Here is a 15,966-nt window from a genome sequence, read left to right as displayed (position 1 = left end):
TACGGTAATAAAACTCCAATGTTACACAGGCTCCGGGGATCTGGGGAAAAGGAGGTTTAGGATTTCTTTGTTGTTACACAGGCTCCGGGGGGCTTGTTCTCGTTTCCCCCACTTTTTAAAATAACATGGGGGGAATAATGTTGTTAGAAGGATTATAGTCTGTTTCTAAGTAGTATGGGCAGTACTTACCTGTGCTTTTACCTGTGTTTACCTGTGTTGTTACCTGTGGTTTGAAGTTTTGTTATTTCCTAGAAATTTTTATTAAAACTTCTATCTAAGGTGGTGTTTTATCATATTTAATTAAAAAAAACATTATATAAGTTTTTTCAGATTTGTAATGATAAATGTTAAAATTATTTAAATATTAATCATATATATAAATATATATATTCAGTATTATATATATCCATTTTGTAGTCCTTGTGCTGCTGATAAGATGATAAGATGAAATGTGTTATTTCATTTTCTGGAACTTTAAAAATATTAATATAACTATTTATTAAATAATCTTTATTATTGTAACATTTAATAAGATGCCTACATTACCTTGTACAAAATGTAAGAATGTAATGTGTGACTAAGAGTGTGATGTTTAACAGCTAATTAATCAGTTAATTAATCAAAATTACTAGATGTTATAAGTATCTTATAACTATCATAAAAATCATTGAACATCTATAATTATCCAAGCTATCATTTCCATCCATGTGAGCTAAAAGTGATCACGGCCTATGCTAATTCAATTCAATTCATTACCAAATGCACATTGCATATAGGCGTACAGAAATATACATATAGATAAATACTTAACAAATATCTTGTACAATGGCCGAGAACATATGCAATAGATTCAATACATAATATTTATAAATTATGAAATTGTCATCAGTTTGGGGGAACTTTAAGGTTTTCCTAAGGTAACTTAGCGGACTCTTATGAAGCCTAATTTAGTTGCATAATTTAGTTGTTTATGAAATAATACAAATAAAGCCTTAATCTAATCAAATTTCTAGGAAATAACAAAACTTCAAAGTCAATCATACAACCTCAACATGAAGGTAGAACGAGTACTATATATTATATAATGAAATGAGATTATAACTTATTGTGAAATAAAAGACATAGATCTCAATCGCATTATACAGTAACAAAACGTTTATAGCAAGAATTTGATACAGCTTATATTTCATAATATACGACTTCTCTTAACAGTTGCCTGAATCAAGTACTTACTTAAATTTCTAATAAGTTTAAAATTTTTGCTAGACAGTAGCTCTATTAATTTAAACACAGAAGGACGAATACGATAATATGGCTTGATATACGATACTCTTAATTCTAAAAACACAGGACACATAAGAATGAAATGAAACTCATCCTCGACATCTCCAAGATCACATAAAGTACACAATCTCTGGTTTCGAGGCACTGCATTATATCTACCTCTCTCTATATTAAGGTTATGTGCTTGCAATCTATATTTCGCAAGAATACATTTATTTTTTCTAAATAGCGGTTTTGTAAAATACCATTGTAGATCAAAACGGTCAACAATGTGTTTATACAACAAACATTTTGAAGATGTCTCGAATATGTTTCTCATTTCCTGAATAAAACTATCCTTTATGCGTTGTATATATAATAATAAAAAAGATTTCTCATTTGGTACACATTGTGCCAACCACACATCTCCAAAACCCAACGTACACAAATCACGTCTCAGATGATAAACCCAATTTGCTTTACAATTTGGTTTCCTGTTATAAAGCTCTAAAAGTTCATCGTAACAGGCCCTCAAAATACAGTTATTAGTCTTTAATATTTGCAGACAGTACTTTACAATAGAAATCCTACGCTGTATATGCAAAGCGTAACGACCAAGTTCAAAATAAAACATGGCATTATTTACTGTTTTCCTGACACCCAATACGGTTTTCAAAAATAATAAATGTATATTTTCAATCTGCGGTGCAGGACTGTAACTCCATACTTCACACCCGTAATTCACAATACATGATATATAAGTATCAAATAAAGATAACATCTCTTACATTTGGGATAGATAACAACATCTGCCTCTTGGCTGTTGGACTTGGACTTTAAATTGGAGATATGATATACATTTGAGGGGGTCAATTTGAGATTGCTATTATTAAACTTTACTATTCTTAATATGTGAATATTGGTAATGTATTTTAAAACTGTAATATATTGTGAACTCTTATGTAGTTCTGTTATATTCTATATTATCTGTTTAAAAGTGTAATGTAAATATTTGACTGTAAACTCTACATATGTATAAGTATACAAATATATCGATTACATATAAAGATATTTAAACCTCAAAAAAGTATTAAAACCCTATTTTTACCCAACAAAGCTACAAGTCGCACAGGTAACTTTTACACAGGTAAGTTACCTGTGGGGTAAGTATAAAACAGACTATAATTGGTTTGCCATGGTCTTCCTAAATCAACATTTTCCTTTGTTATATAAAAAGTGGGGGAAACGAGAACACCCCCTCCGGGGGTCTGGGGAAAATGAGGTTTAGGATTTCTTTGTTGTTACACAGGCCCCGGGGGTCTGGGGAAAAGGAGGTTAAGGATTTCTTTGTTATACAGGCTCCGGGGGTCTGGGGAAAAGGAGGTGAAGGATTTCTTTGTTACACAGGCTCCGGGGGTCTGGGGAAAAGGAGGTTAAATATGTCTTTGTTACACAGGCTCCGGGGGTCTGGGGAAAATGAGGTTAAGGATTTCTTTGTTACACAGGCTCCGGTGGTCTGAGGAAAAGGAGGTTAATGATTTCTTTGTTACACAGGCTCCGGGGGTCTGGGGAAAAGGAGGTTAAGGATTTCTTTGTTGTTACGTGCTGCTTCATCGAATTCTTCGAACGAAATTTCGTCGTCATCATTCTTGTCCATAAACCTAAACAACCTGTCAGCGACCGTAGGTCCGTCATCTGTATTATACATCCGCGAGTAGGCCTGCGTAGGAAAAAAATACACAATCAAGTTCCTTGAGAAAAACACAAAGACGTTTTGTTGGTAGCATTATAAACACGTTTACAATTACATCTCAAACGTATGATAGAAGGCAGACGAAAACTAGTGCATACAAATTCATTGCCAATATTTACACTAGTTTTAAATATCCTAGTTTGTAAAGGGCAGACATGTAACTATACACACACAAGTATACGCATTTCCTACCGTACATAATAAATGTGAATAGGTGTGAAAGTAGAAATTTCATCTTTGTTATATATGTGGGGCATTTCTATTGTTGCAATCCTTAAATATAGTTTTACAGGTATAACTTACCTGGCTGTCCAAATAAGCCTGTCTGAACAGTCCATATTTAGTTTTACTTTAAAGTAACTGCTATTGTATGAAGCTTTACTTGTTTTCTACGATATACAGACATAAGCGACATCGACCTTAGCCTCGATCAATCCTTTGATACAGGACACTAAGTAAACTATAAATAAACATAAAACCTACCTGTGATATCATTATATAGTGCACACCTGTTAATCTTATAAATTGTGTAACGCTTACCTCTGATTCGTTATAAAGTCGTTAAACCAGTTTGTGGGGCTTATCGTTAAACGTTATAAAGTATATGGAGCTTATCTTTAAACCTTATGAAGTATATGGAGTTTATCTGTAAACCTTATGAAGTGTACGGGGCTTATCTTTAAACCTTATGAAGTGTACGGGGCTTATCTTTAAACGCTTTAAAGTATATGGAGCTTATCGTTAAACATTATGAAGTATATGGAGCTTATCTTTAAACCCTTATAAACTTACCTGGGATATCTGTACGCGAAGCTACCCTCCGATTCGTTATAAAGTATTTGGAGCGTATCTTTAAACCCGTATAAACTTACCTATGATATCTGTACGCGAAGCTAACCTCCTATTCGTTATAAAACATGTGGAGCTTATCTTTAAACCCGTATAAACTTACCTATGATATCTGTACGCGAAGCTACCCTCCGATTCGTTATAAAATATTTGGAGCTTATCTTTAAACCCGTATAAACTTACCTATGATATCTGTACGCGAAGCTACCCTCCGATTCGTTATAAAGTATGTGGAGCTTATCTTTAAACCCGTATAAACTTACCTATGATATCTGTACGCGAAGCTAACCTCCTATTCGTTATAAAGTATGTGGAGCTTATCTTTAAACCCTTCTAAACTTAACCATTGTATCAGTATTAGATAGAGAATGAAACATGCCTTTTTCCATATCACACCCATTATCAACCCGAGACTGAAATATCAGCACAAGGGCGAAGGCCCGAGGGCTGATATTGGTCGAGGGTTGATGCTTGGTGTGAAATGGAAAAAGACATGTTTTATTCTGTTTATTACATACTTACTAATAAAACTACTATCTTAAGCTATTTTTCTTTTGAAATATTGAAAAACGAAAAAATTCCAAAAGAGGTGTGATACAGGTTTTGCGGGCTGATTTTTGCGGGCTGATACGGGTTTTGAGGTGTGATACGGCGAGGGCTGATATGGGTAAGAGCAATTGTGTCGTATCGCATATACAAAAAAAAACAACGTATTTATTAGTAAGTATGAAATAAATATGCGAAGCTTACCTATGATTCTTTATAATGTGTGTGGAGCTTACATGTGATATCTGTATGCGAAGCTTACCTCTGATTCTTTATAATGGATGCGAAGCTTACCTGTGATATCTGTATGCGAAACTCACCTCTGATTCGTTATGATATGTGTGGAGCTTACCTGTGATATCTGTATAACTTCATCCCGAGATATTGTTCCGGATTTATCGATATCGTACATTTCGAATGCAAACTTTATTTTCTGATCTACGTTTTTTGCGTCGCTCATCAGTAGGCCTACAATAAACTCTCTCATGTCAACCTTGCCGTCACCGTCTGTGTCAAATTTATTGAACATGATGTCAGCAAACGATGATGCATCTCCAGGAAATACTTTATTGTACACCTTTCGGAATTTATCTCGAGACAAAAAACGACTTCCTCCACAGTTTTCTTTGTAAATCCTCTTCAATTCTACAATTTCCTCCTGCGATACTTGGAATTCCTCTGCTAGGCCTGCTACGTTGACACTGTTCCCCATGATGCCTTGTCAATATGGCTCGATCTGAAATGATAGAGAACCCGTGTTAAAGGAATAGTTATGTTAATTCAATGTTATACGAAAAACGTGAAATCATACTTAAATATAGGAAGACTTTATAATTCATATCAATTAATGAGTGCAAGGTTGTGTGCAATAAACTGAAATTTAACAGACTGAAACGTATTGATAATGGTATTGGCAAAGTATGTACAGTAACAAAATAATGATTTCATGAATAAAACGTCCTATAAAATGCCTCATGCTCACAGTTGTCAACATAAAAAAACACATAACTTGACAATTCTTATCTTAATAATAAATTCTACTAAATCAGATATGCTGTATATGTGAACGTATGTAACAAATGTACATGCACTGAAATCAGTCCTTGAAACTCTACCTGTTAATTAAAAGACTCAGTATTGTATACAGGATAATTTACATAATAAGTGCAATGTGGCGTTTTGATACTACCTACACGTTACATACCATTGACAAGGGTTTTAATACTCCGTGCAAGATTATTTACATACTGTGTACATGGCTAGTTTTATATTATGTACAGGGTTACCACACACTGTAGATAGGTTATTTGCATACAGGGTACAATGCTATTTCGGGCCGCATTGGTTGACAGCTGGTTAAGGCCTCTGACCATCTACGATCACTAGCCCTCCACTGTTCGATGCCTACCAGGGGCAGTCGGCAGATACTGGTCGCAGATCTGTGGGTTTTATCTGGGTACTCTAGCGTTCCTCCACAACCAAAACCATGCATGTTAATAGTACGTAAAACACAAACCAAAACTCACAAGGTTATATTTATCTACACATATAACAGGGTNGGGGGGGGGGGGGGGGGGGGGGGGGGGGGGTATTTATACTCTGGTCAAGATTGTTCACATAATGAGTCATTAATATCCATTCTACATGGTATTTTAAATAGTCTGCACACGGGCATTAACAGAGAACATGTCTTAATGATTATTTTAAATCGCGAACAGTATTATTTACATACTCCGCAACGGGTTATGAACATACCCTGTACAGAGTTATGTTCAAATTGGACTGGGTTATTAACGTACAGGGTTCAGATAAATATACGTAATGCGTATAGGGTTAAAACACGGTGTGTACGGTTATTTACTAACTATCTTAAGTTATACATAAGCCGTTCACTGTAATACATAAATTGTATAAGGTAATGCACACGCTACGAATAGTAATGTATACGCTTCTAACAGTACTGCATTCGCTACATACATAGTCTATACGCTACATAATATATACAGATGTACTACTCACATTTTGTGAAGGATCACTTTTATTTTTGGGCATATGTGAAAATGAATATTTTGTTTTGTTATACTGAGATTACTTATGAAAAATTGATTGTTCTTTTAATTATCGTAGTTACAGTCGGAAAATGAGCCACAGGAAAAGGGTTAAAATTGGTAACAACGAGGTATTCACTATAAAACTGAAATTGAACAAAACTCATCCTAAATAAACAGAAACTGTTTTAGTATCAGTTGTGACGGCCATAAGCATCAATTACAGCTTCACAACGTCTGCGCATGCCCCGAATGAGATCGCGTATCCGGTTTTGTGGGACAGCGTTCCACTCAGCTACTAAAGTTGTTCCCAGCTCCTGGAGCGTTCTTGGTTGAACATTTCTGGCAGAGAGAGCTGTCTGCAGCATGTCCCACACATGCTCGATGGGATTTAGATCCGGCGAGCGGGCTGGCCAATCTATTCGGTGAATAGTCTCTTGCTGTAGATACTGCTCAGTCACCCTTGCTCTATGTGGTCTAGCATTATCGTCCTTAAGGATGAAGCCAGGGCCGATAGCACCAGCGTAGGGTCTGACATAGGCATCAAGGATGTCATTGCAGTAAATCCGAACCGTAAGGGTACCATAATGGAAGACATGGAGGTCAGTCTCCCACGGAGGCCTATGCCTCCCCACACCATCACTGAACGTCCGCCATATCGGTCATGTTCTACAACGTTACCTGTCTGGAACCTCTCCCCAGGTTGTCTCCATACTCTAACGCGCCTGTCGGTGAAGTCGTTACAGAATCTGGACTTGTCAGTAAAAAGAACCAGTTCCCATTCCTGAAGTCCAAGTGCTGTGAGCTTGAGTCAAATCTAATCGGTCCCTAACATGGCGGGCAGTTAAGGGAACTCGTATTGCTGGTCTACATGAACCTTAAACCAGCCTCATGGAGATGGTTCCTAAGTGTCTGAGTGGAAGGGTTCCAGTTAGTTTGGAAACGATTCCACATTCTTGCCACCACACTTTGAGACACCCCAAGGTCTGATGCAACCTGACGTTGAGACATGCTAGCTTGCAACATTCCGAAGCCCCTATTTATTTCACCGTCATTTAACCGTTGTCTGGTTCGATTCTGTGCCATATTAAAACAAAAACACGCAAAGAATATTCATCAAATTGATTTCCTTAACAAGTTCAACAACGCCTTACTTAGCCTAGCTTAGCTTTTGAAAGGGGTGTACACGTGGAAAAGCGTTGATTTGGAAGGCTAACATATTCGCCCAAAACAGTAAGGAAGGAAAATATAATATCCTTTCTAACTTTCTGTTTTCTTTTCAAAATATAGGTGATCCTAAATAAAATACGAGTAGCATATATACGTTCGTACAGTAATTCATACAATACATACAGTAATTGATACGCTACATACATACGCTAAAAATAGTAATGTGTACGCTACATACAATAATACATACCCTACACACAGTTACCCATACGCTACACACCTACATAAGCTACATACAGTAATACATACTCTTTATGCAATAATTATACTAGTTAGGGGACTTGTGGTCAGTCTAGCAAGGGGCTAGTATTCAGTCTACCTAGGGGAGCTGGTAGTCAGTCTAGCTAGGGTACTGGTAGTCAGTCTAGCTAGGGGACTAGTATTCAGTCTAGCTAGGGAAATATTAGTCAGTCTACCTAGGGGACCGGTAGTCAGTCTAGACAGGGGACTGGTAGTCAGTCTACCTAGGGGACTAGTATTCAGTCAAGCTAGGAAAATGTTAGTCAGTCTGTCTAGGGGACTGGTAGTCAGTCTAGCTAGGGTACTAATATTTAGTCAAGCTAGTGGACTGGTAGTCAGTCTAGCTAGTGGACTGGTAGTCAGACTAGCTAGGAGACTGGTAGTCAGTCTAGCTAGGGGACTGGTGGTTATTCTATCAAGGGACTAATATTCAGTCTAGCTAGGGGACTGGTGGTCAGTCTAGCAAGAGACTTGTATTCAGTCTAGCTAGGGGACTGGAAGTCAGTCTAGCTAGGGTACTAGTATTTAGTCAAGCTAGTGGACTGGTAGTTAGTCTAGCTAGGAGACTGGTAGTCAGTCTAGTAGTCAGTCTAGCGAGGGTACTGGTAGTCAGTCTAGCTATTGGACTGGCAGTCAGTCTAGCTAGGAGACTGGCAGTCAGTCAAGCTAGGGTATTGGTGGTCAGTCTAGCTAGGAGACTGGTAGTCAGTCTAGCTAGGAGACTGGTAGTCGGTCTAGCAAGGGACTAGTATTCAGTCTAGCTAGGGGACTGGTGGTCAGTCTTGTTAGGTAACTGGTAGACAGTCTAGCTAGGGGACTGGAAGTCAATCTAGTTAGGTTACTAGTATTCAGTCTAGCTAGGGTACTGGTAGTCAGTCTATCAAGAGACTAGTATTCAGTCAGGCTAGTGGATTTGTAGTCAGTCTAGCTAGGGTGCTGGGAGTCAGTCTAGCTAGGAGACTTGAAGTCAGTCTAGTTAAGGGACTGGTGGTCAGTCTAGCAAGAGCCTAGTATTCAGTCTAGCTAGGGGACTGGTGGTCAGTCTATCAAGAGACTAGTATTCAGTCAGGCTAGTGGATTTGTAGTCAGTCTAGCTAGGGTGCTGGGAGTCAGTCTAGCTAGGAGACTTGAAGTCAGTCTAGTTAAGGGACTGGTGGTCAGTCTAGCAAGAGCCTAGTATTCAGTCTAGCTAGGGGACTGGTGGTCAGTCTAGCTATTGGACTGGCAGTCAGTCTAGCTAATTTATTGGTAGTCAGTCTAGCTAGTTTACTGTTAGACAGACTAGCTAGATGACTTGTAATCATTCTAGTTAGGAGACGAGTATTCAGTCAGGCTAGTGTACTGGTAGTCAGTCTAGCTAGGGGACTAGTATTTAGTCTAGCTATGGAAATGTTAGTCAGTCTAGCTAGGGTACTGATAGTCAGTCTATCAATAGACTAGTATTCAGTCAGGCTAGTGGACTGGTTGTCAGTCTAACTAGGGTACTGGGAGTCAGTCTAGCTAGGAGACTTGAAGTCAGTCTGGTTAGGTAACTGGTAGTCACTATAGCTAGGGGACTTGTAGTCAGTCTAGCTAGGGGACTGGTGGTCAGTCTAGTTAGGTAACTGGGGACTTGTAGTCAGTCTAGCTAGGGGCCTGGAAGTCAGTTTAGCTAGGAGACTTAAAGTCAGTCTAGTTAGGGGACTGGTGGTCAGTCGAGCAAGAGCCTAGTATTCAGTCAGGCTAGTGGACTGGTAGTCAGTCTAGATAGGGGACTAGTATTTAGTCAGGTTAGGGAAATGTTAGTCAGTCTACCAAGTGGACTGGAAGTCAGTCTACCTAGGGGAGCTGGTAGTCAGTCTAGGGTACTAATATTTAGACAGGCTAGTAGAATGGTAGTCAGTCTAGCTAGTGGACTGGGAGTCAGACTAGCTAGGAGACTGGTAATCAGTCTAGCTAGGGGACTGGTGGTCATTCTAGCAAGGGATTAATATTCAGTCTAGCTAGGGGACTGGTGGTCAGTCTAGCAAGGGACTTGTATTCAGTCTAGCTAGGGGACTGGAAGTCAGTCTAGCTAGGGTACTAGTATTTAGTCAAGCTAGTGGACTGGTAGTCAGTCTAGCTAGTGGACTGGTGGTCGGTCAAGCAAGTGACTGGTATTCAGTCTAGCTAGGAGACTGGTAGTCAGTCTAGCTAGGGTACTAGTATTTAGTCAAGCTAGTGGACTGGTAGTCTGTCTAGCTAGTGGACTGGTGGTCAGTCAAGCAAGTGACTGGTATTCAGTCTAGCTAGGGGACTGGCAGTCAGTCTAGCTAGGAGACTGGAAGTCAGTCTGGTTAGGGGACTGATGGTCAGTCTAGCAAGGGACTTATATTCAGTCTAGCTAGGGGACTGGTGGTCAGTCTAGCAAGGGACTAGTATTCAGTCTAGCTAGGGGACTGGAAGTCAGTCTAGCTAGGGGACTGGTGGTCAGTCTAGCTAGGTAACTGGTAGTCACTATAGCTAGGGGACTTGTAGTCAGTCTAGCTAGGGTACTGGGAGTCAGTTTAGCTAGGAGACTTAAAGTCAGTCTAGTTAGGGGACTGGTGGTCAGTCTAGTTAGGGGACTGGTGGTCAGTCGAGCAAGAGCCTAGTATTCAGTTAGGCTAGTGGACTGGTAGTCAGTCTAGATAGGGGACTAGTATTTAGTCAGGTTAGGGAAATGTTAGTCAGTCTACCAAGTGGACTGGAATTTAGTCTAGCTAGGGGACTGGCAGTCAGTCTAGCTAGAGGACTAGTATTCAGTCTAGCTAGAGAAATGTTAGTCAGTCTACCTAGGGGAGCTGGTAGTCAGTCTAGCCAGGGGACTGGTAGTCAGTCTAGCTAGGGGATTAGTATTCAGCCAAGCTAGGAAAATGTTATTCAGTCTAGCTAGGGGACTGGTAGTCAGTCTAGCTAGGGTACTAGTATTTAGTCAAGCTAGTGGACTGGTAGTCAGTCTAGCTAGGAGACTGGTAGTAAGTCTAGCTAGGGGACTGGTGGTCAGTCTAGCAAGGGACTAGTATTCAGTCTAGCTAGGGGACTGGTAGTCAGTCTAGTTGTGTAACTGGTAGTCACTCTAACTAGGGGACTGGTAGTCAGTCTAGCTAGGGTGTTGGCAGTCAGTCTAGCTAGGAGACTGGAAGTCAGTCTAATTAGGGGACTGGTGGTCAGTCTAGCTAGTGGACTGGTAGTGAGTCTAGCTATGAGACTGGTAGTCAGTCTAGCTATGGGACTGGTGGTCAGTCTAGCGAGGGTACTGGTAGTCACTATAGCTAGGGGACTTGTAGTCAGTCTAGCTAGGGTACTGGTAGTCAGTCTATCAAGAGACTAGTATTCAGTCAGGCTAGTGGATTGGTAGTCAGTCTAGCTAGGGTGCTGGAAGTCAGTCTAGCTAGGAGACTTGAAGTCAGTCTAGTTAAGGGACTGGTGGTCAGTCTAGCAAGAGCCTAGTATTCAGTCTAGCTAGGGGACTGGTGGTCAGTCTAGCTATTGGACTGGCAGTCAATCTAGCTAATTTATTGATAGTCAGTCTAGCTAGTTTACTGTTAGACAGACTAGCTAGATGACTTGTAATCAGCCTAGTTAGGAGACTAGTATTCAGTCAGGCTAGTGTACTGGTAGTCAGTCTAGCTAGGGGACTAGTATTTAGTCAAGCTAGGGAAATGTTAGTCGTCTACCAAGTGGACTGGAAGTCAGTCTAGCTAGGGGACTGGTAGTCAGTCTAGCTAGGGTACTAGTATTTAGTCAAACTAGTGGACTGGTAGTCAGTCTAGCTAGGAGACTGATAGTCAGTCTAGCTAGGAGACTGGTTGTCAGTCTAGCTAGTTTACTGGTAGTCAGTCTCGCTAGACAGCTGTATGTCTAACAAACCAAAACAAATTTCTTGTAACGGGGAAGTTGCATGATTCCAGTCGTCAGCATTTTATGCTGTTATTTAAGCCATTTGTCAACTGTAGGCATCTTTGTTTGTGTAAATGTTGACAGTGATTTAATATGAGTACCTGAGTATAATGCTGTTAATATACATAGAAGAGCAATACCCACATTACTGTTTGTTTGCCTTTTCCTTGATCCGTTAATAAAACAAACGTACCCCTTTTTAAAACCTTTAAATCAATAAGGCATTCCTAAACGACGATTGGTATACTATATGTTGATACTGTGTAATGTGTATTAGGGAACTAAGGATCCCTATCCTATTGCATACAACAAACTAACGAATTGGACAGTAGTTAACGTTTTTTTCACACGTACTATCATTATGATAAGACCCGCTTAATTTGGGTAGAACTGAAGTAGGAATAACCACCGATCAGCTATCTCATTTAATTTGGTTAGAGCGACATCATTACAATCAGAGATTCAAAGTGCGAATCCCGGTTCGGTCCCGATGTATTTTTACCGACAAAATACTTTTCTTAATAAACAAAATGTTTTAAAAGTACAACAGGATATTCTTTTCAGTAATGACTTATTATGATAAAGTCACGCCGGTACAAATTCATATTAACAGTTTTAGGCCGTGGTGCGTGGATCCTTAACGACGCAATGAATGCAATGAATATAATGAATGCAAATGGAAAATGCATTTCAATGTGAGTGTAAATTTTCAATATTTTAACAATCAACACGCCATTGATAGATCGGCTTTATATCACACTTAAGGGGGTTGTGTTTGCTTAGGTTATAAATTTATATTATCAGCGGCAATACACCAGAGGTGGTATGCACAATAAAAATGCTTGAAGGAAATTCAAGCACCCAGTAGTAAGATACATTGCGTTGGCAATCTGTGGGCTTTAATAGTCAAATATATGGATGAACAAACAAATATTGTTAAGTTCACTTCACTTCCGGGTACTACTAACGATATCGAAAAAACAGGATAGGTGAAAATCATATTACGTGACGTAATTACCGCAATGCATAGGTATATCGTAATTATAAAAAACATGCTCAATTTCCTTTATTAGACTCATAAAGTTTTCAAACCTTCAAATTCTATATCCGGTTGATGCAACTTCGTTCTTCAACAATAACTAGCTATACCTCTACGATACCCTGTGAAGACAAAACACAATTTTAATCAGGCTGATTTTTCACTACAGATTAATGTCTACAAAAACAGGCCAGGTATTAATTAGCGTGTCGAATATCAATGTCAAATATGAACGTCACATAAATATTCGTGTGTTATTATTGTATGTATTTGAGTTGCTTACAGTATTGGTGTGTTGTATATTAGTATCGGTGTTGTTTATAATCATATGTGTTATATATTTGTGTTGGTTATATTATCTGTGTATTGTATATTAGTATTGGTGTTGTTTATAATCAGATGTGTAATATATCTGTGTTGGTTATAGTATCTGTGTATTGTATGTTAGTATTGGTGTTGTTTATAACCAGATGTGTTATATAGTATTGATGTTGTTTATAACCAGATGTGTTATATATGTGTGTTGGTTATATTATCTGTGTATTGTATATAAGTATTGGTGTTGTTTATAACCAGATGTGTTATGTATTTGAGTTGGTTATAGTGTCTGCGTATTGTATATTAGTATCGGTGTTGTTTATAACCAGATATGTTATATATTTGTGTTGGTTATAGTATCTGTGTATTGTATATTAGTATTGGTGTTGTTTATAACCAGATGTGTTATGTATTTGAGTTGGTTATAGTGTCTGTGTATTGTATATTAGAATCGGTGTTGTTTATAACCAGATGTGGTATATATTTGAGTTGGTTATAGTATCTGTGTATTGTATATAAGTATTGGTGTTGTTTATAACCACATGTGTCATATAGTTGTATTGGTTATAGTTGCTATGTATTGTATATATGTATTGGTGTTGTTTATAACCAGATGTGTTATGTATTTGAGTTGGTTATAGTGTCTGCGTATTGTATATTAGTATCGGTGTTGTTTATAACCAGATGTGTTATATCTTTGTGTTGGTTATAGTATCTGTGTATTGTATATAAGTATTGGTGTTGTTTATAACCACATGTGTTATATAGTTGTATTGGTTATAGTTGCTATGTATTGTATATATGTATTGGTGTTGTTTATAACCAGATGTGTTATATATTTGAGTTGGTTATAGTATCTGTGTATTGTATATTAGTATTTGTGTTGTTTATAACCAGATGTGTTATATATCTGTGTTGGTTATAGTTTCTGTGTATTGTATATAAGTAATAGTGTTATTTATAACCATTTGTGTTATATATCTGTGTTGGTTATAGTATCTGTGTATTGTATATAAGTAATAGTGTTATTTATAACCAATTGTGTTATATATCTGTGTTGGTTATAGTATCTGTGTATTGTATATTAGTATTGGTGTTGTTTATAACCAGATGTGTTATGTATTTGAGTTGGTTATAGTATCTGTGTATTGTATATAAGTATTAGTGTTATTTATAACCAATTGTGTTATATATTTGTGTTGGTTAAAGTATCATAGGTATTGTATATTAGTATTGGTGTTGTTTATAACCAGATGTGTTATATATTTGTGTTGGTTATAGTATCTGTGTATTGTATATTAGTATTGGTGTTGTTTATAACCTGATGTGTTATATATTTGAGTTGGTTATAGTATCTGTGTATTGTATATAAGTATTAGTGTTATTTATAACCGATTGTGTTATATATTTGTGTTGGTTAAAGTATCATAGGTATTGTATATTAGTATTGGTGTTGTTTATAACCATATGTGTTATATATTTGTGTTGGTTATAGTATCTGTGTATTGTATATTAGTATTGATGTTGTTTATAACCAATTGTGTTATATATTTGTATTAGTTATAGTATCTGTGTATTGTATATTAGTATTGGTGTTGTTTATAACCTGATGTGTTATATATTTGAGTTGGTTATAGTATCTGGTTATTGTTTATTAGTATAGGTGTTGTTTATAACCAGATGTGTTATATATTTGAGTTGGTTATAGTATCTGTGTATTGTATATTAGTATTGGTGTTGTTTATAACCTGATGTGTTATATATTTGAGTTGGTTATAGTATTTGGTTATTGTTTATTAGTATAGGTGTTTTTTATAGCATCGTTGTATTAATAATTAATATTGTATTGGTACTTTATAGTATTTGTATTTTATGAATAAGTGTTGATGTGCTATGTATAAGTTGTGATATATATTAGTATTGGTGGGATATATATATTTATTATAAATATTGGTGTGTTATATGTATTAATGATTGTCGATAATCATTAAATGCAAAGATAAAGCATTCAGTATAGAAACGATAAACAAACATTAAAGAATCGATCAGTAAGATAGATAATACTTGATTCTTATATTACTAAAAGTAAAAGGTAAGAATGCATAATCATGCAGTTGTGGTCTCAATACAATTTGCTTCCGGGTAGAACTAACAATAATCACAAGGTTTTGCCGACGATCTGATAATAAAACGTAGTCTTACCTTGTCACATAGGTGCGTTTCGAATGTTAAAACAACTGCTAAAATCTCCTTAGACTGATAGAACTTTCAAATTTAACAGACTTATCCCAGTTGACGCAATTTTGTTCTTAGTGGTAAAATCGACTTCAACAATAACAAGTGTTACCACACCACCATACTCTGTGAATAACGAGTAATAACACGTGACCAAGGACAAAAGACAACTAGGAGCCCGGTCGATATTCAAGGTATCTACGATTTAGATTATACAAACCACAAGTCGGGTACGGTTTGGGTAATTGTTAGGTATGCGTTAAAGAACCTATACAGGTTTAATCAAGCTGAACTTACTCGTACATAGTAGTCGTATTTTAAATTGAACGGAGACCTGCTCATATCGTGTGACATTGGATTAGGTGGTTAAACATATTCGAAACAATAGTGTGACACAACACCGTAAGCTACGTAATGAACCCCTACAAGCGGAATTGATACAAATAAACAGAGCTATACATATATCACACCCAGCATAACAGCTACAGATTTCTATACAAACGGGTGTAGCATTGTGTCTAAGCTGTAGGTTTCATTTGAAAGAA

General features: G+C 37.4%; 1 protein-coding gene across 2 annotated transcripts; it reads right to left on the bottom strand.

Annotated features, from left to right (window-relative positions):
• Window positions 1–1,741: 1,741 nt before the first annotated feature.
• On the bottom strand, window positions 1,742–15,635 carry LOC110455801 (neurocalcin-delta B-like). 2 transcript variants are annotated; one of them, XM_021506182.1, is made up of 4 exons: window positions 15,389–15,635; window positions 12,922–12,990; window positions 4,764–5,147; window positions 1,742–2,983 (listed from the first exon to the last, which is right to left on the bottom strand). In XM_021506182.1, the coding sequence occupies exons 3-4, from the start codon at window positions 5,121–5,123 to the stop codon at window positions 2,810–2,812; spliced, it is 534 nt and encodes a 177-aa protein (XP_021361857.1). In that variant the 5' UTR covers window positions 5,124–5,147; window positions 12,922–12,990; window positions 15,389–15,635; the 3' UTR covers window positions 1,742–2,809. The 2 variants fall into 2 exon arrangements, with proteins under 2 accessions (XP_021361857.1, XP_021361858.1); XM_021506183.1 differs by lacking the exon at window positions 12,922–12,990.
• Window positions 15,636–15,966: the final 331 nt, after the last annotated feature.

Source organism: Mizuhopecten yessoensis, unplaced genomic scaffold (assembly GCF_002113885.1).
Source record: "Mizuhopecten yessoensis strain PY_sf001 unplaced genomic scaffold, ASM211388v2 scaffold8381, whole genome shotgun sequence".
NCBI lineage: Eukaryota > Metazoa > Mollusca > Bivalvia > Pectinida > Pectinidae > Mizuhopecten > Mizuhopecten yessoensis.
The sequence above is the reverse complement of the archived record's forward strand: the minus strand, read 5'-3'. Positions and strand labels throughout refer to the sequence as shown.